General features: G+C 48.1%; 1 protein-coding gene across 2 annotated transcripts in view; it reads right to left on the bottom strand.

The window, feature by feature from the left end:
* The window catches only part of adamts3 (ADAM metallopeptidase with thrombospondin type 1 motif, 3), a 274,671-nt gene extending 254,443 nt beyond the window's left edge, over positions 1 to 20,228 (bottom strand). For both annotated transcript variants that reach the window (XM_038804456.1, XM_038804457.1), the window contains exons 1-3: positions 19,965 to 20,228; positions 16,339 to 16,366; positions 15,435 to 15,817 (exon numbers count right to left, since the gene is read on the bottom strand). In XM_038804456.1, the coding sequence (XP_038660384.1) occupies positions 15,435 to 15,817; positions 16,339 to 16,366; positions 19,965 to 20,030 (477 nt within the window). In that variant the 5' untranslated portion in view covers positions 20,031 to 20,228. The remainder of the gene's footprint in view (positions 1 to 15,434; positions 15,818 to 16,338; positions 16,367 to 19,964) is intronic.
* Between the last annotated feature and the right edge of the window lie 2,722 nt (positions 20,229 to 22,950).

Genomic DNA, 22,950 nt, shown 5'->3' with positions numbered 1-22,950 from the left:
CGACCGGCCCGAATGCTGCACTGCGACCGGCCCGAATGCTGCACTGCGACCGGCCCGAATGCTGCACTGCGACCGGCCCGAATGCTGCACTGCGACCGGCCCGAATGCTGCACTGCGACCGGCCCGAATGCTGCACTGCGACCGGCCCGAATGCTGCACTGCGACCGGCCCGAATGCTGCACTGCGACCGGCCCGAATGCTGCACTGCGACCGGCCCGAATGCTGCACTGCGACCGGCCCGAATGCTGCACTGCGACCGGCCCGAATGCTGCACTGCGACCGGCCCGAATGCTGCACTGCGACCGGCCCGAATGCTGCACTGCGACCGGCCCGAATGCTGCACTGCGACCGGCCCGAATGCTGCACTGCGACCGGCCCGAATGCTGCACTGCGACCGGCCCGAATGCTGCACTGCGACCGGCCCGAATGCTGCACTGCGACCGGCCCGAATGCTGCACTGCGACCGGCCCGAATGCTGCACTGCGACCGGCCCGAATGCTGCACTGCGACCGGCCCGAATGCTGCACTGCGACCGGCCCGAATGCTGCACTGCGACCGGCCCGAATGCTGCACTGCGACCGGCCCGAATGCTGCACTGCGACCGGCCCGAATGCTGCACTGCGACCGGCCCGAATGCTGCACTGCGACCGGCCCGAATGCTGCGCATGCGGGAGGGGAAGTGAGACCCTGCTTAGCTGCAGTTCCCTGTGACACATCAGTCACCCTCCAACACCACTCCACACCCTCACTCTCATCCCCCCTCCCCCACGCTCTAATCATGTGCCTCGTTACTTGCAGGACCTGCTGGTGATGCGGCGGGTCCATCTGGGGTCCCCCACCCCAGCCCATGCCGCAGAGTGACCACCCCACCATGTGCCAACCAGTGACGAGGACAGCAGCACAAACGGGAGCGTTCGGCTCGAAACCCAGGACACCCCGGAGCTCCAGTCCAGGGATGATGCTGATTTCTAGTCATTGCCGTCTCCAACACCCTCTACCATCCCAGAGACACTCACCTGGGTTGGGCACTTCAGCGAAGAGGCTCCTGGGACACTCTCTGGTGCGCACCACACAGCTGCTCCGGTACATCAGGTGGAGATAGGAGCTCCCGAGAGGGCGGACAGTCAGAAGGTGGGCCGACCCCAGGCACTAGCTTCCATCCAGACGGGTTTGGGCTCCTGGAACGGACAGTCCCATCTATTGTGGAGGTGCGGTTTCAGAGTCAGAGACTACATGAGGGGTTGAGCATCCAGCACCTGCAGGTGCAGTTGGACGAGTACAAAGGCGTGCAGGAACAGGAGGTGGTGCCGACCACGCGTGCCACCCAGGCCAACTCCGCGGTGGAGGATTGGGGGCGAGGGTTTTGGCTAATGATCAGTGTGTCCAAGGCCTTGAGCATTCTGTGTAGGCGTTGACTGAGGCACAGTACAGGCTGCCGCCTCACAGGCAGCCATATGCCAGAGCCACCTGGACATTGCTGCAGCGCTCCTGCGCATGGCCCAGTCACAGGGGGCCACGGCTGAAAGCATCGGTGACATTACCCAGGAGCTGGCTAACTTACCACAGACACAGAGGGAGGTGGCTCAGTACCAGAGGGTGATGGGACAGTCAGTGGCTGATGTGTCACAGACCCAGAAGGTGGTGGCACAGTCACATCCTGATGTGGTCTCGTCCGGCTCCTCCTCGGAGTTGTCCTCCAAGACATCCTAGACCGCCTCCATTTCTTCCTCCTCAGACAAGGTTGCATGTCCCTCCCTCCGCCTCCGGTATGTCATCCCGCTGCTTCTGGAGATTGCCAGATTGTGGAGGGTCAAGCGGACCATCACAAAGTGGGAGGCCCACTGAGGGGTGTGCTGCAGGGCACCGCCAGAGGGGTCCAGGCGTCAGAACCACATCTAGAGCAGCCTGATACGCCACTCAGGTGATAGCACAAGTAGCCAATATGGGCCTCATTGTATTGAGTCTCCACCTCAGTCTTAGGCCTCCACACCAGCGTCACCAGCCATGTCCTCAGCAGGTATCCCTTGACCCCATGAGCCAATCCATTATCCCATTATCCTCGGGTGATCCTCGACACCGGGGCCCTGCAAGTGCCCCAGGATGTAGCAGTGATGTCTGCTGCCAGGTAAAGGGCCCATATGTGCATGATTCTGAGGCGGTGGTCACACACGATCTGAACATTCTGAGAGTGAAACCCCCTTCCTGTTAATATTGGGCACTCCCTGATGCAGCAGTGCTTGCAGACAACATGTGTGCCAACGATCGTTGCCCAGACCATCCCGGCAATGGCAGCACATCCTGCAGCACGAGCACCTTGGTGGCCTGGTACAGGCCAAAAGTGATATAGTCTATGCCCAGGTATACAGAACATCCATCACCTCTGGAATGCACCCTATGGGCTGAAGATTGCGATATTCCACAAAGGTCCCCGCTCAAGACCTGGAAATACCCGGTGGCATAGAGGTTTATGGTTGCAGTGACCTTCACAGCCGCCGTGTGGAGCAGGTGTCCTCCTCCTCCAAGAGCATGGCACAGGTGCCACATGGTCTCCCTGTCTGTCAGCACATGGAAGGATCAATGAAGCCTGTACACCTTGGGCAGTCGCTGGCCTCCCCTTCTGGCCTTCATCAGCCTGATAAGCGGCCGGGTCTTCAGCATGTGCGACAGTCCCAGCCCATGTCGTGCTGCCTCCAGTCTCTGTTGTCGATGTTGCCTTCTCTGGAGTCTACTTGCCTTGGCTGCTACAGGCACAGCAAGGCAGCCTCCGCGGGTCCACACAGGCAAACATTTTTAGCGGGAAGAATTGGAGGCGAGAGACTGACGGTTCGGGTTTCCACCCAGGGACCCTCAAATCCAGCAGGCCCCACCCACTTTATGACTGTCCCGCCTTCCGTGTGTGAAAAAATGAAAATGAATGAAAATCGCTTATTGGCACGAGTAGGCTTCAATGAAGTTACTGTGAAAAGCCCCTAGTCGCCACATTCCGGCGCCTGTTTGGGGAGGCTGTTACGGGAATTGAACCGTGCTGCTGGTCTGCTTTCAAAGCCAGCGATTTAGCCCTGTGCTAAACAGTGTGCCTTCCAACCAGCCAGTTGTGCCGACAATCCTTGCTCTTCACACTCACTCCAGCCAGATTAGGGTGGCTGAGATCAGCTGCCCTCTGCTCATCCACACACTTACCCATTAGCTGCGAGAGGGTTCTCAGTGCTGAAGCCCTGCTCTTTATGGTTTGATTGTTGGCAGCTGCCTCTATGGTGCTGACGTTCCTCGAGTTCAGGCATCAAAGGGTGCTGGACATGCAGTGCACTAATCATCCTCTGAGGCATGGCACTTGTGCCTTCGAGATGGCATTTGTGAGAGCACTTCACGCTCCTGAACTCTCAACTAATAAGGCTAATTCCTCGTTTCAAATAGCCTTCAGCTGTGAAGCTAGAGGCTACTCAGGGTCAAATGGGGTGAAACTGACTTGGGGAGAAGCTTCAGCAGGGCTCTGTCCTGGGAGGTGTTTGGTAGGACAGACAGGCTACAGCTGTGGCTGCCCGTTACGGATCACCACAATATTTCAAGAGAGCTTGAAGACTTACACAGACGCAAAGGCCCTCACCACCCCATCCTGGCCCGGGGCGAGCCCCAACCTGGATCCCTCCAGCCCCCGCACAAAACCAACCCCCCTGAAGGGCCCCCCATCCCCGAGCACTGGGGCAACAGCTCCGGTGCCCTGGAGCTGCACGTCGGTAAATGTAAAGGCTACTCACCGTCCCACTTTTCAGCATCCTATGCGCCAGATTCAAGTTTTGGAAAAAGCGTACCAAACGACACCCTGTGACTTCCCACTGGGGAGTCAGGTAATTCCCAGAGGCCGCGGCACAAATTAATGCAAATTAGAGTTAATGATATTCTTGCCATGTTTGGGTGAAATGTGGAAGTCACCATTGGAAGCTAGTCGGGTGAATCATTAAAATGGTTTGTGCCTGGCGTGAATCTCGATTTTGCCCTTTCTCGCTATTTACCCGATGCGCCCTGTTCTGCGCTGGGCGCAACATGGTCGCTGAATCATGCATCATTTCAGTTTCTCTCAGCTGCTTGGCAGAATCCTACAAAGACCAGCCAGTGTTTTGACTCCCCCAATTAATGAACAGAACAGAACTGATGCAAGGGACGTGATATAACCAAGGCAGTGAAACAGATAGAAATTAAATGGAAAACTACAGGGAAACTGAAATAAATATCACTTCCCAGTAATGAAGTAAGAGTGTTAATATTTGCAAGGAGTCCACAGAACACACTTTGCTTGATTTTTTTACTTAAGACACCCAAGGATTTCCAGAGCCATATTAATTTCTGCTGCACACATGGTGAAAGTATTGGCCAAATTTTAATGTAAATTCACTCCAACTTGAGAAAACAGCCAACATTAAAAACAAGCAGCATCCTTTAAGTAATGTGGCAAGATAAGGCTAACAAGCTGTACTGTGCACCAAGTCAAAGGCCCAAGATTGCACCACAAAGTTTTAGCCTGCAAACATACTTTGGTGCTCACCCATACCAACCTTCACACTATTAAAAAATGTGCACTTAGACAGTCCCTTTCACAACCTCAAGATATCGCAAAGCACTTTACTGCTACAATGTAAAAATATGTTAGTTAATTTACTAAGTGCAAGGTACCAAAAACAGCACTATGCTAATGACCAGATAATCTGTTTATTGGTACTGTTTGAGGTACAAACAATGTGCAGGACATCAGGGAGATGTCTGCTCTTTTGCAAAGTAATTTCATCCAACCTTTTATGCCTATTTGAAGGCGCAGGCAGAGTCTTGGTTGAAAATCTCATCTTAAAGAAAACTCCTCCAACAGTGTTACAAGCACTCTATTATTTGGGAGTGTCAACCTGGAGTTTATGGTCAAGACTCTGGGGTGACGCTAGAACCAACAACTGTCTGACTCAGAGACAAGGATGCTACCACTGAAACACCTCATGCAATCCTGATCATGTTCACCAAAGTTTACAGAGACCAGCACAGCTGTCTACTGCTCTACCACAAAATGGCAGCTAATGGAAGGCGACTGGAGAAAAGCTCATCAATCATAGGCCCTTCATTCCCATGGAAATCCACAGAAACATCCAATAATAATCACAATGAGAAAAAAGTAGGAAGAAAGTGAAAGTGAAAATCGCTTATTGTCACGAGTAGGCTTCAAATGAAGTTACTGTGAAAAGCCCCTAGTCGCCACATTCCGGCGCCTGTCCGGGGAGGCTGTTACGGGATAGGCAAATGAAGGCATAGGGCTCCCAGGTTCAAGCTCTTTTGCTCAATCGCAGGTCTCAATCTGCTTTTACGTCCCTTTTCACACTGCTAAACACACAGTATCTTGCATTGCTAGCTCTCCTTCAACAGTCCACTGAAGCTAGCATTTTACCAACTAATTTTTTTCTTTCGTGACAAACTGGCAACACTTTCAGGGGCCCAGAAAGGGCTGCATCACCCACTGTCCAGCATCATTCCCACAGAGATGTTCACACGCCAGCACAGTGACATCTGTTCCAGGCGAAGAGGGTAATCAGCTGCAACAGATCCCAAAGTCAATCCAAAATTCCAGTCAAAATGAAATGTAATGTAATCAAATAAGAGGATGAGAACCCTGTTGGCCATCAATAGTTATGTTGGTTACATTAGATATCATAGAACCCCTACAATGCAGAAGGAAGCCATTCAACCCATCGAGTCTGCACCAACCCTCTTGAAAGAGCACCTAACCTAGACCCACTCCCCTGCCTTATCTGTGTGACCCCACCTACCCTTCACATCCCTGGACACTAATTTTATCATGGCCAATCCATCTAATCTGCACATCTTTGTGGGAGGAAACTGAAGCACCTGGAGGAAACCCACGGGAGAGTGTACAAACTCCACATAGTCGCCCAAGGCTGGAATTGGACCCGGGCCCCGGCACCGTGAGGCAGTAGTGTTAACCACTGTGCCACTATGCTAGCCTGATGAAGGCCTGATCTCGAGGAACACTGAAAATTTCAACAAACTCATCGGACTTGGGCTGCATTCTGCTGGAGAGGCATAATCCATTTCCATACCATCCATTTCCCATACCAGCCTCCCCGAACAGGCGCCGGAATGTGGCGACTAGGGGGCTTTTCACAGTAACTTCATTTGAAGCCTACTTGTGACAATAAGCGATTTTCATTTCCTTTCATTTCATACCAAACACAAATTCTGCAGATTTCATTAGTACACTGAAAGCAAGAGAATAATGCACACATGCAACCAGATCAATGCAGGAAAGAAATTAGTGGTTATTGTTTAAACCATCACAATGAGGACCTGATATCACTGACCTGTTGTGTACACCAGTATACATTAGACTGGGGTCAGTGAGCTACTGCATGCACCAGTATACTACAGACTGGCTCAATGACCTGTTGTAAACACCAATATATTATAGTTGGGATCAAAAGCCTGCTGAATGTAGGCTACCTACAGCCGGAATTAGTGACCTGCTGCATACAGAAATATACTACAGCCCAGGTTCAGTGATCTTCTGTATGCACAAGTATACAACAGCCGAGGAATGGTGTCTGGCTGTAGATGCTGATATATTACAGCCAGGGATCAGTGCCTGCTGTGCACACCACTGTACTACAGCCCGTGATCAGTGACGGGCTGTATACACCAGTATAGCACCATAATGACCCTCACGAGACCCACGGGGATGATCCAATTGATCTCCCCATGTGGTTCATGGAATATGAACTCTCCCACAGCTGGGGTTCATAGAATCAACCCTTAAAAGCCAGCCCAGATTGAGACCAGCAAGATGGGTAGCCCTGGTTGGCAGCATGCAGAAAAAAATCACCCATATGCTGTATGCTGCGTCCCGGTCTTTTCTTTTGATTGGAAATAAACTTCCATTTGAATCACCTTCGCAGTCACCTGAGTTTGAATAAATACAGCCGGCAATCAGTCACCTGCTGGATACACCAGTATACTACAGACCAGGATGAGGGACCTGCCGCATACACCAGTATACTACAGACCAGGATGAGGGACCTGCTGCATAAACCAGTATACTACAGACCTGGATGAGGGACCTGCCGCATACACCAATATACTACAGACCTGGATGAGGGACCTGCCGCATACACCAGTATACTACAGACCTGGATGAGGGACCTGCTGCATACACCAGTATACTACAGACCTGGATGAGGGACCTGCTGCATAAACCAGTATACTACAGACCTGGATGAAGGACCTGCCGCATACACCAGTATACTACAGACCAGGATGAGGGACCTGCCACATACACCAGTATACTACAGACCTGGATGGGGGACCTGCCGCATACACCAGTATACTACAGACCTGGATGAGGGACCTGCCGCATACACCAGTATACTACAGACCAGGATGAGGGACCTGCCACATACACCAGTATACTACAGACCTGGATGAGGGACCTGCCGCATACACCAGTATACTACAGACCAGGATGAGGGACCTGCCACATACACCAGTATACTACAGACCTGGATGAGGGACCTGCCGCATACACCAGTATACTACAGACCTGGATGAGGGACCTGCCGCATACACCAGTATACTACAGACCTGGATGAGGGACCTGCCACATACACCAGTATACTACAGACCTGGATGAGGGACCTGCCGCATACACCAGTATACTACAGACCTGGATGAGGGACCTGCCGCATACACCAGTATACTACAGACGTGGATGGGGGACCTGCTGCATACATCAGTATACTACAGACCTGGATGAGGGACCTGCCGCATACACCAGTATACTACAGACCTGGATGAGGGACCTGCCACATACACCAGTATACTACAGACCTGGATGAGGGACCTGCCGCATACACCAGTATACTACAGACCTGGATGAGGGACCTGCCGCATACACCAGTATACTACAGATCTGGAGGAGGGACCTGCCGCATACACCCTCACACGAGATAACAGAGGCTGCATGCAGAAAAATATTATCACAACAAATCTTAGGATTTAGAAAGCCCTTTCTGATGTGGTAGTGGAAGCAGAGTCAATTCAAGCTTCCAAAATGTTAATGTAAATAGGAGAAGAAAACAGGAGGAAAGAGCGGGACAGTGGGACTTATCTGTTACTTGGCCTCCTTCTGCGTTGTATTCCATGATTCTGTAAATGGAGTTTAAGTGCAGATCTTCATGATCTAATTGAATGGAGGTGGAGGGCAGATGGGCAGAATGCCCCCCCCCTGTTCCCAGCACTCCTATCGGAGTGTCAGATGTGGGATCAGTGGGTTGCACTCTTGCCCCAGTTACAATTAGCACTCTCTTCCAATGCAGTATAAATTCTTGTTCCCCCTTTACTGATGCTAATTTCTTGAGAGCTGTCCTGATGTGAAGAAGATGAGGAGTGTCGATAGCATGTCTCTCTTTTTCATAGTAAGAAGTCTTACAACACCAGGTTAAAGTCCAACAGGTTTGTTTCAAACACGAGCTTTCGGAGCACGGCTCCTTCTTCAGCATTCACCTGAAGAAGGAGCCGTGCTCCGAAAGCTCGTGTTTGAAACAAACCTGTTGGACTTTAACCTGGTGTTGTAAGACTTCTTACTGTGCTCACCCCAGTCCAACGCCGGCATCTCCACATCATGGCTCTCTTTTTCATAGCAATGATGCAAAACCAATGTACAATCTTTTAACTAAAAACCAAAAGGCTGTTTCGGGGGAGATTGAGATTGATGCTATCGCCATTCACACTACAATAGATTTTATTCAAGTCCCACTCCAGAGCTCTGCACACAAAAACCAAGGCTGGCACTCCAGTGTTAATGCAGGTGCTGTCATGTCGGATAAGACTTTAAACTGTAGCCATTCTTCTGCCAGCTTGGGTAGATGGAAAAGATTCCACGGCTCTATTTCAAAGCTGAGCAGTGGGTTATCATTCCAATTCGCGCAGGTCGGCGCAGGCTTGGAGGGCCGAAGGGCCTGTTCCTGTGCTGTACTTTTCTTTGTTCTCTTTGTTCCTATTCTCTCCCCACACCTAGTGGTACATTAAGGCAAACCTTCGTCTGTTTCCATATCTAGTAATTCCCGGAAAAGGTCGCCAGTCTGCCACAGGCGTAGCCAACAGAAGCAACAACGACAACAACAGTAAGTAACAATGGAACAAACAATAACAGTGAATATACAGTGAGTAACAGTGGAACATGGTTCACCACACAACTCTTACCACCAGCCACTGGCATGTATGGAAGGATTGGTAGATTGACACACTCAGCCTGTTTCGCCACATTATAAATGCAGTTTCCATGTCCTGGGGTGGGACTCAAACCCAGAGCTCAGAGACAAGGACAATACCCACTACGCCACAGGACCTTCTATCGCTGGTGTCTTGATCAATATTAATCAGCCAATCGCCATTTTTTTTTTTACATTGCAACAGTTAACTACCCTTCAGAAGAATTCCACTGACTGTGAAGTGCTTTGAGACATCTGCTGGCCGTGAAAAGCAAAATATTAACACAAGTATTTTCTTATTTTGTCAGGTACTCGGGAGGATTCTCCGTTTGGGAGATTATGTTCTCCGCTGGAACTGAAGGCACTGTTGCTAAGTTTGCAGATGATACAAAGATCTGTAGAGGACCAGGTAGTATTGAGGAAGCACGGGGGGCTGCAGAAGGGTTTGGACAGGCTAGGAGAGTGGGCAAAGTAGCACATGGAATACAATGTGGAAAAGTGTGAAGTTATGCACTTTGGAAGGAGGAATGGAGGCTTAGACGATGAAAGACAAAATGCTGGAAAATCACAGCAAGTCTGGCAGCATCTGTAGGGAGAGAAAAAAAAAAGCTAACATTTCGAGTCCGATGACTCTTTGTCAAAGCTAACAGACAGAGAAAGTGGGAAATATTTATACTGTGGAATGAGAATGAAAGATGAGTCATAGCCACAGAAACGCAGGAAAACCGGGTGCTAATGGCCACAGAAACCAAGGGGAAAGAGTGTTAATGGCAGTCCCCAGAGAGGACAAAAGATGTGAAAGGTCAAACATCAGAGAAACTAACATCAGAGGATGAACTATAAGATGTGGGGGGAGGGGAAGGAGGAAGCAAAGAGGAGAAAGGTGAAGGAGAGGTGGATAAGATTGGGGGGGGGGGGGGGGATTAAATATATATTAAGAAAGAAAGAAATGGTAAAAGACAGTTAAAATGAAATTAAAACAAATGGGTCGAGATGGGGTAGAGCTAATCATCTGAAGTTGTCGAGTTCGATGTTCAGGCCGGAAGGCTGTAGCGTGCCTAACCGGAAGATGAGATGTTGTTCCTCCAGTTTGCGTTGCGCTTCACTAGAACATTGCAACAGGCCAAGAACAGACATGTGGGCATGGGAGCAGGGTCTTTTGTTAAAATGGCAAGCAACAGGAAGGTCAGTGTCCTGAATGCGCACAGACCGAAGATGCTCAGCAAAGCGATCACACAGTCTGCGTTTGGTCTCTTCGATATAGAGGAGGCCACATTGGGAGCAGCGACTTTATGAGGCATAGATTATTTTCTAAATGGGAAAATGCCAGTCAGCAGTTAGGAAGGCAACTGCAATGTTGGCATTCAAGTCCAGAGGGCTAGAATACAAGACCAGGGATGTACTTCTGAGGCTGTATAAGGTTCTCGTCAGACCCCATTTAGAGTATTGTGAACAGTTTTGGGACCCATATCAAAGGAAGGATATGCTGGCCTTGGAAAGGGTCCAGAGGAAGTTCACAAGAATGATCCCTGGAATGAAGAGCTTGTCGTATGAAGAACGGTTGAGGAATCTGGTTGTGTACTTGTTGGAGTTTAGAAGGATGAGGGGGGGGATCTTATTGAAACTCACAGGATACTGCGAGGCCTGGGCAGAGTGGATGTAGAGACAATGTTTCCACTTGAAGGAAAAACTAGAACCAGAGGACACCATCTCAGACTAAAGGAACGATCCTTCAAGACAATGAGGAGGAATTTCTTCAGCCAGAGTGTGGTGAATCTGTGGAACTCTCTGCCGCAGAAGGCTGTGGAGGCCAATTCATTGAGTGTCTTTAAGACAGGGATAGATAGGTTATTGATTAATAAGGGGATCAGAGGTTATGGGGAGACTCGATGGACCAAGTGGCCTAATTCTGCTCCCATGTCTTGTGGTCTTGTAAAGCGGGATGCAATTCGGTTTTCCATGCCATACATTTATGCATGAGAATAGGATCCGATATCTAGCTGCCACCTTGAGCGGGTGGCCCGATAGCGGAGTCCCACGGCCAGGACCACTCCACCCCGCAATGCAGATCGGTCCCGACCCAGCCCCAACACCACAAGTTGGCCCCGACCACCCCCTCCCCACCCCCGGATTGCCTGGGTGTCCCCCTACCCCCAACCTCAAGTACAGGGGTGACTATTGGGGGGGGTGGGGCGAGGTCAATACCCTCAGGGACCCCTGCAAAAGGGAGACCCCCCCCCCCCACAGGGACTCCCTGCCTAAAGGAACCTTTTCCACAGATTCCCCCCCACACAGAACCCCCCCCCCCCACCCCCACAAAGATCCACCTCCCCAGAAAAGAGACTCCTATCTGGAAGCTAGAGAGCAGTCGAGACAGGGCTGTGGGAAGCATGATCTCTATAACACGTGCCTGGCAGCTCCACATGTCCATTCCTCGAAGGAGAGCAGCTGTGCCTGCAACTGCTTCCCACAGATCCACTATCTGCAATCCATTCATGGCTTTAGAGTAGTGGTTTGTGATGAACAGCTTGTAAAAACCATCGCCGCTTTGATCCATTCATATACCTTCACGCTTTAGTGGCGAAATCCAATGTTTGTAAATGATGCCCACATCAAAGAAAGGCAAGTACAATAAAATCATATGCGTGAGTGAGTTTCATCTCTTTGATGTGGGCAATGTTTACAAACAATGTGGTTTCACCATTTTGGCCACTGGAGGGTGAAGGGATATGAATGGATGGGTTTTATGAGCTGTCAATCACAAACCACTACTCGAAAGCCATGAATGGATTGCAGACAGCGAATCTGTGGGAACCAGTTGCAGGCACAGCTCCTCGCTCACCTCCCAGTGATGAACAAGTGGAGCGGCAAGGTAAGTATTACAGCTAGAATGCTTCACACTGCCCATGTCTGAACTGCTCTCTAACTTCCAGACAGGAGCCTCTTTTCTTGGGGGGCGGGGATTGGGAGGGATTCGGTATCAGGGGTTCCTTAAGGAGGGGTCCTGTGGGGGATCCCCCTATTACAGGGGTCCCTGTGGGAGGTCCCCCTATTACCGATCCCGATTTTGCCCCGACGCCTGATTCTCCGTCCCATCAGGAACAAATTCTGGGCATCCTGGGGATGGAGAATCTGCCCATTATTCTTTGCAGTGATTGTGTTGATCTGAAATGTTGCTGAAGGTATTGGTGTCATGCTGCAATAATTCTGTCAACCGCTACAAATCCGGTCACTATCTTCAGCTGCTTCAATGATCTTCGCTTCACCATAAGGTCAGAAGAGGGAAGCTAGTTGATGATTGCACATATTTGAGTACCATTTGCAACTCCTTAGATACTGAAGACCTATACTGTATACAGGAAGACCTGCGCAAGATGTCAGTTGGAGTGGTATAAATATTTGTGCTACGCCCTGACCAGCGCCAAAGAGAGAGAATCTGTCCAGCTCCCCATGACATTAAACAACATGATCATCGCTAAATCCACCATCAACATCCCAGGGTTGTAATTTACCAGAAGCTTAACTGGGCTAGCCACATAAATGCCATGGTTGCAATACCAGATCAAACTGGGAATCCTTTAATAAGTGACTTCTGACTCCTCAAAGCCTGTCCATTATTTACAAGGCACAAGTCAGAAGTCTGATGGAACATTTGCTGTTTGCCTGAATGAGTACAACTCCAACAACAATCAAAAAACTTGATATTATCCAGGACAAAGCAGCCTGCTTGATTGGCACCCTATTCACCATCTTAAACATTCCCTTTAGGGCCTAGGCAACAGAAGGCATGGCCAGCAAAGAGGGGGTGACAGCATCAATGGTTGCACTAGAAACCAGATTTAGAGGAATACAGGGGGTATCAGAGGGAGCTTACAGAAATAGGGAGGGTTCAGGCCATAGGGTGGGGTGATGGGTGAATGGGGCTTGGTGCGATTTACGGTAATAGGGTTTTAAATGAGTTCATATTTATGGGGGAGGGCAGAAGGCAGGAGGCAGGCCAGGAGAGCAATGGAATAATTTAGTCTCCATGTAACAAAACAGTGGAAATGGGTTTCAGCAGCTGTATGTCTGAGGCATCTGCTTTTTACTTTATTCTCCATGTTTCATAGCATCCAGCTCACTGTCTCATGTTAAAATATCCAGAGTGTAATCGCAGAGACGGAACTTCAGATAGATATTATTGTAAATTAAGTACTTCTGCTCTTCCTGAGAAACGTGACAAGTTGGTCTGTGAACACAAGCTCTTCCTCTACTCTGCAGTTATAACTAACAAACAAACGATAAGTAGAGACTGACAACATTTCAAAGGGATTAGAGGTTGTAATTTTCTTAGTCAGGCTACTGCTGGCTGCTTCCACATTTAATTGCAAAGTTGGCAAGTGGGCAAGATCTCCTGCCTCCGTTAGGCAGTCATGAAGGCCAGAAATTGTCCAGATCCGCTGCTGCTGGCATGAGGTTTTATTGGTTGCCAGTGTCAAAAGGCGGGCGGGGGGGGGCACACGCACAGACAGACAGAATTGGAGCCTTGATAATTTGCAGCCCTGTCTCTGATCTGTGCTTGCCATGGCTGTGTTTCTATGCCAGCAGTGAACCCTGGCAGCCTATGTCTCTTTTAAGCTGCTCTGCCGACTGACATTTAGTTGAGCGTTCAGGCAGCGTCTGCAAAACCAAACTGCCAACACGAGATGGGATCAACGTGCACCACACTGCTTTTCCATTCATAAAGTTGCCTCTTGGTTTACAAGCACGGAAATTTGATCTGGAGAATAAAGTCTATTTAAAAATGCAGAACAGCAGTTTATTCATACAGCACTTAACAAAACCAAAGTAACAGCAGACATTGGTGAAATGGAATCATGAGAGACCACACCATTCCAAAAGGAACGCACATGCCTCCAGTATTTTAAAAGCTTTTAGCACAGTTCACTCTGTCACATTTTAAGTGGGCCAGCAAGGAAAATAGTGAAGTTGGAATTAAAATTACAAGTTAGCTTTACACTACAGGCAGAGACTGGAGAACAGTTTGCTGACACGGTGTGAGGCCACCCACTTTCGCAGATGTGGTTTCTACAATTCTAAAACGTCATTCAGTATCACTGGGTCCTCTCATTAATGGCATTTAAACCAAACTCATCATCCCATTACAAAAATGTACTTTCTGCTGGCACAGAAACACAGCCATGGCAAGCACAGATCAGAGACAAGACTGCAAATTATCAAGGCTCCAATTCAGTCTGCAGTGTCAAAGTGGTGTGTGTGTTGGGGGGGGGGGGGGGGGGGGGGGGGGGTGCAGACAGTGGCATATCTATTCATACAATCTTATGAAAATGGCAGATTTAGTAACAGTGGACTGTCAATCCATGGATCAATACACACTGAATTTACATCTGGAAATGTAAAAATCCTGATCCGCTACCAATTGAATTTGACCGGACTGAATGTGCCAGAAGAGTCAGTTGTTACTTTGACTGCAGTTGTTTATTAAAAACTGAATGCCAAATCGGATTTTGTGCTGGGATACTAGCTGTTAACCCATTATGTACAAGCAACAAAATACATTAATATAGTATCCTCAAGTGAACAATCATTATTGAATATATTTGGTAAAACACATCCTGGACCTCCTCCACTCGGTCTTACCTTGACCAGAGCCCTTCTCCCAGGTTGCTTCCAACTGGACCTTTGATTTTGTCTATAGAACCTCAAATTGATCACCACAAACTCAATGTTACGCCACACTGCTTCTCATATATAAATCACAACATGTACATTGATAAGATAAATCTTAGCTAGTTACCCTCAACCTGCATTTCATGTTACTATAACCCCTCTCACCTCCTCCCACCATTAAGCTTTTTCCCCTCGAACCCCAATGATCTCCCACTCAGACCCCAATGTCATCCAGAGACGTCGATACCATTCCCAAGTTTCCCTTCCAAAACTCCAGTGCCACCCCTCAGATCCTGATACCCCTTACACCTCAAGATCTCTTCTCTACTGAAACCACCGAGACTCCTCAGTCTTAATGCTCCTTTCCAGAGAACAATGTTCCCAAAGACTCCAATGTTTCCAAACACTCCACTACTTGTCCACCCCACCCCCCCCCCCCCCCCACCCCACCCCACCCCCCCCCCCCCCCCCACCCCACCCCCAGTGTGAGATGAGCCATTAACTCCTTACCAGTCCATCACAATTGCTGATGGCCACCGTGGCTCCAGGGATGTGGCTGATGCCCCCAGTATAGATGCAGTCCTCACTCAGCGGCTCAGTGTGGCTTTCCCCGTCCTCTTGCCACTCCAGTACGGCTCCAGGAGCCACCAACCGGTGACTGGGCTCCAATCTGAGCTGCCAGCTCTGGCCAAAGACGGTGACATTGTAGAAGAGAGGATGAGACTCGGCCTCCTCTTCCTCCCCGGGGGTGACAGACTCGGGACCACTCTGCCTTTTCCTTCTGACTCCGGAGCCCGACACCAGGTGAGACAGGAAGTGACCCTGGGAGTCTGTCCTGAGTGGAGTGACCAGCCCGAAATCCTGCTCCAGAGCAGCGAAACTCCGCAAAACTGCTGCAAAACGACCAAGTGAAAAAGTTCAGACAGCTCTGCGATCACCAAGTAATTGATTAAACATAGTGATTGTTAATCATTCACTGCTGTCCCATTACTCTCGTCTTCCTGTCCATCAATCACTCCCTCCTGCCCATCAGTCATGCTTGCCCATCAATTAGTCCTTACTGTCAAATCCCCAAATCCATCATCATTCCCTACTGTTAATCATTAACTCTCCTGTTACTTAATCACTCCCTTATTAATGAATCACTCCTGCCCGCAAATCACTTCCTCAGCAACAACATCCTGTCAGTCACTCATTTTTCTCTTGTTAATCAGTCTCTTCTGTCCATCAATCACACTCTCATGTCAATTAAACATTCCTTTCCGTCTCTCATCCTGTCCACCAAATCCTCCCCCATCAATCTTACAAAATTTCCTTGCTGACTTTTCTTTAATTGTGCTGTGAGATGTTCCTCTTTATTGTCTCCTAAATTCCAGAGTAATCCAAAGTGGCAATGAAATGATAACACACCTACCTGCGCTCTCAGTTACTTCAGATCCAGCCTGCAGAAATAAAACAAAACCCCAGAAATAATATCAGACACAAACCAAAGGTCTATGGTGTGAAAAAGTATTCATGAAGATCTTTAGGTACAAACCTGAGGTTTTACCTTGGAAGATCATCTAACATTTGAACAAATATAAAACCTTACTCTAAGAAACTGAATATGCCACAGGGCCCCCTTGAATATCTCAGAACCCAGTAAACAGTTACCCCAACAAACCCAAAGGTTTTAAATCAGAACACGAAGATTGTAACTCTGAATAGCCCAGAACACTGACAGTTACCCTGAATGCCTCAGAGCACCAAGACTGTAACATTGAATAGCCCAGAATACTGTGACAGTTACCCTGAATACCCCAGAGCACCAAGACTGTAACATTGAATAGCCCAGAATACTGTGACAGTTACCCTGAATACCCCAGAGCACCAAGACTGTAACACTGAATAGCCCACAATACTGTGCCTGTTACCCTGAATACCCAGAACATATGATTGTGACACTGACTAGCCCAGAATACTGTGACTGTTACCCTGAATAACCCAGAGCAAAGATTATAACACTGAATATCCCAGAATACTGTGACTGCGTCACTGAATACTCCACCATGGCAGATGGTCAAATTTCAATTCAAGAAAAAGTCTAATGACGACCACGATATGATTGCCATAAAACCCATCTGCTTCAATAGTGTCCTTTAGGCTACATGCGACTCCAGACCCACAGAAATGTGGTGACTCTTAAATGCTCAACCATTACAAAGCCAGTAAAAAGGAATGCAACCAGAAGGTCTGCATTAGGGACTGGAAACAACAATGGCAAATTTAGCCCTGGCACCAGGTCAAATATATTCTTCTCCCCCGGCATCAATACCAAGAGTGACTCAGTAGCACCACTGCAGACCAGCTGGTTCTGCAGCAGCTGGTAAGTGTAAAATATACTCGACATAACCCTCACCAATGTGCCTGGCGCAGATGTATCTGTCTATAACAGTATTGGTTGGAGTGACCACCACACAGTCCTGTCTTCACATTGAGGAAACTCTCCATGTTGTGTGACACCATTGTGGCATCTAACAGCTCAAGACTGGGCATCCTGCAGGTACTTTGCTCTGCAGTCCTGCCACATCCAGTCATGAATGGTGGTGAACAACTATACAACTCAAGGAGGAGAGGCTCCACAAATATATCCATCCTCAACGATGGAGGAGACCAGCACATCAGTGCAAAAGTTAAGGCTGAAGCATTTGCAACAATCTTCAGACAAACGTGCAAAATGGATGTTCCATCTTAGCCTCCTCCAGAGGTCTACAGTATCACAGCCAATTCATTTCAGTAGTGAACATAGAACATACAGTGCAGAAGGAGGCCATTCAGCCCATCGAGTCTGCAGACCCACTTAAGCCCTCACTTTCACCCTATCCCCGTAATCCAATAACCTCTCCTAACCTTTTTGGACACCAAGTGCAATTTAGCATGGCCGATCCACCTAACCTAATCTTTGGACTGTGAGGGGAAACCGGAGCACCCGAGGAAACCCACGCAGACATGGGGAGATTGTGCAGACTCCACAGAGACAGTGACCCAGCGGTGAATCGAACCTGGGACCCTGGCGTCGTGAAGCCACAGTGCTACACTTTTTATTGATATCTAGACTTGTACCCTTAAATCTGTCTGTTCTTTATAGCGTGTAACGTTTCACCATTTAGTAAATACTTGGATCATTCGTTCTTCGGCTCAAAGTGGATGATATTTCACTTCCTTATTTTGAACTTCATCTGCCACAGTTCATCTTACCCCAATGTCCCTTTGCAACATTCTCTCCCCGTTTGCACTATTTACTGTCACCTAACTTTGGTATCATCTGCAAACTTGTATTTGTGCCTCTCTATTCCTCATCTAAGGGGCCTTGCCAAGCAGTCTTTGAGCAAGAAGCTTTGGTTCAAGTCCCACTCCAGTACTTGATGGCCACGGAAGGTGAATTCATAACGCAGTGAAACAGGTCTAGTGTCAAATCTGCAAATCTATCCAAACACACCAATGGCTGGTGGTAAGAGAGGGAGAGACTCCTGATTAGCCATGGTTGACGTAGAGTGGTGTCCCTCAAGCTATACGCCTCTGGTGACCTGTTCTGGGAATTACTAGCTATGGAAACAGACAGACAAAAGTCTGCTTTAGTGCACCACGAGGTGCAGCAAGAGAATTACAATTGGAATTCTGTCATCCAAGTGAAAAGCTGAATCTCTAGTCACATCCATTATCCACCACTTCTGTTTTATCTCTGCATCAAAATATCCCTCCCACTTCAACAGGCTGCCTGCAATGCAATGCATATTCATTTTGTTAACAGTCTCTCAGGTGGAACCATTTTGAATGCCTTCTGGAAGTCCATATAAATTAAATCCACTGGCAATACTTTCTGGCCTAACTAGTGGTGCACAAATCCTTATAATACATTTTTAAAACTCCCTTATTTATCACCTTAAGTTAGTTACTGATAATGATATTTTGAATACCCAAAAGCTTTCAGATGGTTATAAAAACAGAAAATGCTGGAAAGACTCTGCAGATCTGGCTGCATCTGTAGAGGAAGGTTTTAAAGAAAGATCTGGGCCGGAATTCTTCGGCCATTCAGATTTTCTTTTCCCGCTGGCAGCACACGCCTGCCCACAGATTTGCAGGCAGCACGGGGTGACTTCAATGGGGAATCCCAATGGCAAGTGGTGGAAGATAGAATCCCACCACTAGCAAAAGTGCACTGCCGTAAAACACGCGGTTGGGTGGCCGGAGAACCCCGCCACTGAATTCCACAGCTTTTCTTCAGAAGAAGATAGGTAGTCGGTCTGAAGCTTTAGACCGTCTCCACTCTGAAAGCAGAAGACTATCAAGTGAAGCAGCAAGACGACTGGATCAGGAACAGACAGTAGTGTAACAGTAATAAGACTGGGCTAGGAATGCAGAAACCCAGGTTAATTCTCTGGAGACACAGGATCAAATCACACAAGGGCAGTTAATGGAAATTCAATTCAATTAATGGAATTGAAAGCTAGTCCGAGTAATGGTAACCATGGCAACAATGGTTGCAAAGACCCATCTGGTTCACTAAATGTCCTTTAGGGACCTTACCTACAGATGACTCCAGACCACAGTTTAAAAGTTCTGGGATATTAGAGTGACAATTTAACTGTCTATTGACAACAAGGCATTCCTTTCAAAGGTAATCCGGGTTGAGAAAAAAATGCTGGCCTTGTCAGCGATGTCGACATCTAGTGATAATTTTTTTAAAGTTACCCTTTAAACCTGAAATTGGTAGTTACGCTTAATACCCCGAACTTTTTTAATAGTTACCCTGAATACCGGAGAACTTTGACATTGTTACCCTGAATACCCGAGAACTCATTAAAAGTCTCACTAACTATCCCAAAAAGCTGAAAGTTACACTGCACAGACTGCTCAACATTTTCCATTCGGTGTCCAGAACTCTCTGAATAATGCTCCTATTCTCTGCATAATCCGTGAAATGTCCCAGAACTCGGTTAAATTGTCGCTCTCCGAATTACTCGGAACTTTGCAAATCAAAGAAAGATCCGTGCAGCTTACATGTCCCGCTGTAGTCAACCTCACCACCAATATCCCAGCCACGAAGCAGAGTGACAGGAAAACCATCACCGCGTCGATCTGGGAGGTGGGTGGAGGGTGGGGGAGGAAAAGAGGCGACGCTGTGGGGTTGTCCGGTTGTTGTGACAGTGCCGGTGTCCGGGGCTTGGCGGCGTTTGAAGGGAGCCCACACAATTGTTTGAGAGAGTCTCCGGCTCCTGGCGCTTCCCGCCCACACCCTTCCCTCCGTCCCCGGGTAATAAACTCCAAAAGCCCCGGCACAAACTTGACGTCAGCACGATCGAGTGTAACCACATGCTCACAACCAGCTGCCAAAAAGGCAGACTTTATTCAGACTCAAGATGGATAAGGATCGCTTACTCGCCGTTTAGCAACTCCCCCCTCAAATATTAAATTGGAAAAGCGCGCCTAAACCCCTACAGCAGACTGGAATTGCAGAGACAATTAAGACTTGAGAGAGTTAAAAAGAAATAACTTGGATTCACCGAACCTTTTTCAGGACGCCCCCCAAGGCCGCTTTGCAGCCAATGGGGTACTGTCTTGAAGTAAATTTACTGCAGGGAACGCTAGCAGCCCGTCTCCACACAGCAAGGTCCCAGGAATGTGATTAAAGGGCAGCTCGGTGCTGATTAGGACACAGGGAATAGTTTTTTAAGAATAACAATCTTTATTGTCACAGGTAGTTTACATGAACACTGCAATGAAGTTACTGCGAAAAGCCCCTAGTCGCCACATTCCAGCATCTGTTCGGGTACACAGAGGGAGAATTCAGAATGTCCAAATTACCTAATAGCACATCTTTCGGGACTTGTGGGAGGAAACCGGAGCACCCGGAGAAAACACGGGGAGAACGTGCAGACTTCGCACAGTCAGCCAAACCGGGAATTGACCCGGGCATCCTGGCACTGTGAAGCAACAGTGCTAACCACTGTGCTACTGTGCCGCCCCACGGTACACTTCTTGAATGGTGCCATGGGATCTTTTTTCATCCACCTGAGCAGGAGGAATGCGGGGACTTACTTGGTTTAACAGACAGCGCCTCCAGTTGTGCAGCACTCCCTTCACCGCCAGCCAGAGTTTTCTGCTCGTCTCTCTGACGTTGGGACTTGAACTTACGACCTTTTCTGAGGGATGAGAATGCAAAAAATGAAAGAGTGAGGGGGGGGGGGGGGGGTGGGGGTGGCTAACTCAGTCCAAACTTTCATCAGAGCCTTGACTATAGATTCGAAAAGGAAACATTTCTGGGTTGTGGAGAAAGAGAAGGGAGGTGCCGATCTGATTGAGCAAGCTCTTTGAAAGAGCCAGTTCAGGCTCAATGGGCCGAACGGCCTATTTCCATGCCGTGTGCAGCTATGATTCTATGACAAAGAATTATGTGTTTTCACAATATTTATATCACAATATATTCTGCTGATATTACTATTTTTGTTTGGAAAAACAATTAAGAATCTTGTGCTTTACATTTGATTTTGGATCCAGCACAACCAATGTCAATTTTTGTGTGGCAATTATTCACCATTGCCAGTAGAGCACTTTACATTTTCTAATGATTGCAAATATCGAACTTAATAATTAAAGCTCACTTTAGTGAACTTCATTATTTATTGTTAGCTTAGTTGCACTGTCAAGGTAAGTAGGAAATATGTTTCTATTCATTAAAGAGAGTGAATTCATTTCTGAATGTTTTAAAAGAACAAACTGATTTAATATATAAATAGCAGTTTAAAGTTATAGTGACTAAACATAAATTGCTGCTTCATTCATCCACACGTCCCACTGGTTCTGGTTACTAGAATACACTTTAATCGCTTGGTCGTATGGAACAGGAGTATAGCTGAAAAAAGAGACATGCTGTTGAAGCTTTTCATCTTGCATTCATCAGAACAAATTCACCAGGGTACCAAATCTCAAAGGGAACAATGTTTTATACTGCATGAGAAGAGGATGTTTATTGATAGCCATATGAACTCTGATTTGCAGAGGTGTTGCAAGGAAGAATGCTCCAGAGCAGTCATTTTCAAACTCAGGTTTGAGACCTGCAGGTGGGTCACGGGTGGGTGTCGGCGGGGGGGGGGGGGGGGGGGGTCACAGGGCCATGGGCTGTGGCGTTCCAAATCACGGGAAGTAGTGCCCAACGGCCGCAACTGGCTTTCAGAATGCCAGCCATCCCACACTTGTGTGCACCCTCAGAAATGCGCAGGCCTCGGCCCAGCGGGGCAGCCTGTCCTCTCCTGACGCGCTGCTGATCCAGGAGCAGATTTTTAAATTAAATCAGTGGAGTCTCCCAGCCAGAAGCAGCGGCAGAGAGCAGGTCACGCAACCTGTATCCTGACTTCACATACTCTGGGTGCGAGAGAGATTCCTCCATTTGGAGCTGCCAGCAAGCAAGCAACAGGACTGAAGAATTGAAAATGGATTGTTTTATAATAAGGAAGAGAGGGCCAGGGACACAAACATACCAGGAACTCACAACTAAATCTGATGCAAGAGAGCTGCTCAGAAGGGTCCATGGCAGGATAACACCGTGGTGGTGTGAGCTGTTCAGGACAATCCATAGCAGGTCAAAGCAGTGGTGGTGTCAGCTACTCAGGAGAATCCACAGCAGGACAGAGCAGTGCTGTTGTGAGCTCCAGGGCCTCTGGGGAACAACCCATTAAGAAGAAGCTGAAATCAGGAACAAAGCAGTATAAAGATGATTTCTTAAGGTATGGCTTTGTTAGTTGTGCCAATGCGACTCAGGATGCAAAGCCCATGTGTGTTATATGCAGGGAAATACTATCAAATGAAAGTTTAAAACCCTCAAAGCTTCAAAGGCATTTGAAGATTAAGCATGGCAGGTTCGAGGACAAACCTCTGGATTTTATTCAAAGAATGCAGTGAGAACTTAAATCATCAGCTGAAGTCCTTAGCAGAAATATAACATTGAATGACAAAGCAAGTGACAAAGTGAATACCTGTTGCATTAAAG

This window comes from Scyliorhinus canicula, chromosome 8 (genome assembly GCF_902713615.1).
Source record: "Scyliorhinus canicula chromosome 8, sScyCan1.1, whole genome shotgun sequence".
NCBI classification, from domain to species: Eukaryota; Metazoa; Chordata; class Chondrichthyes; order Carcharhiniformes; family Scyliorhinidae; genus Scyliorhinus; species Scyliorhinus canicula.
The sequence above is the reverse complement of the archived record's forward strand: the minus strand, read 5'-3'. Positions and strand labels throughout refer to the sequence as shown.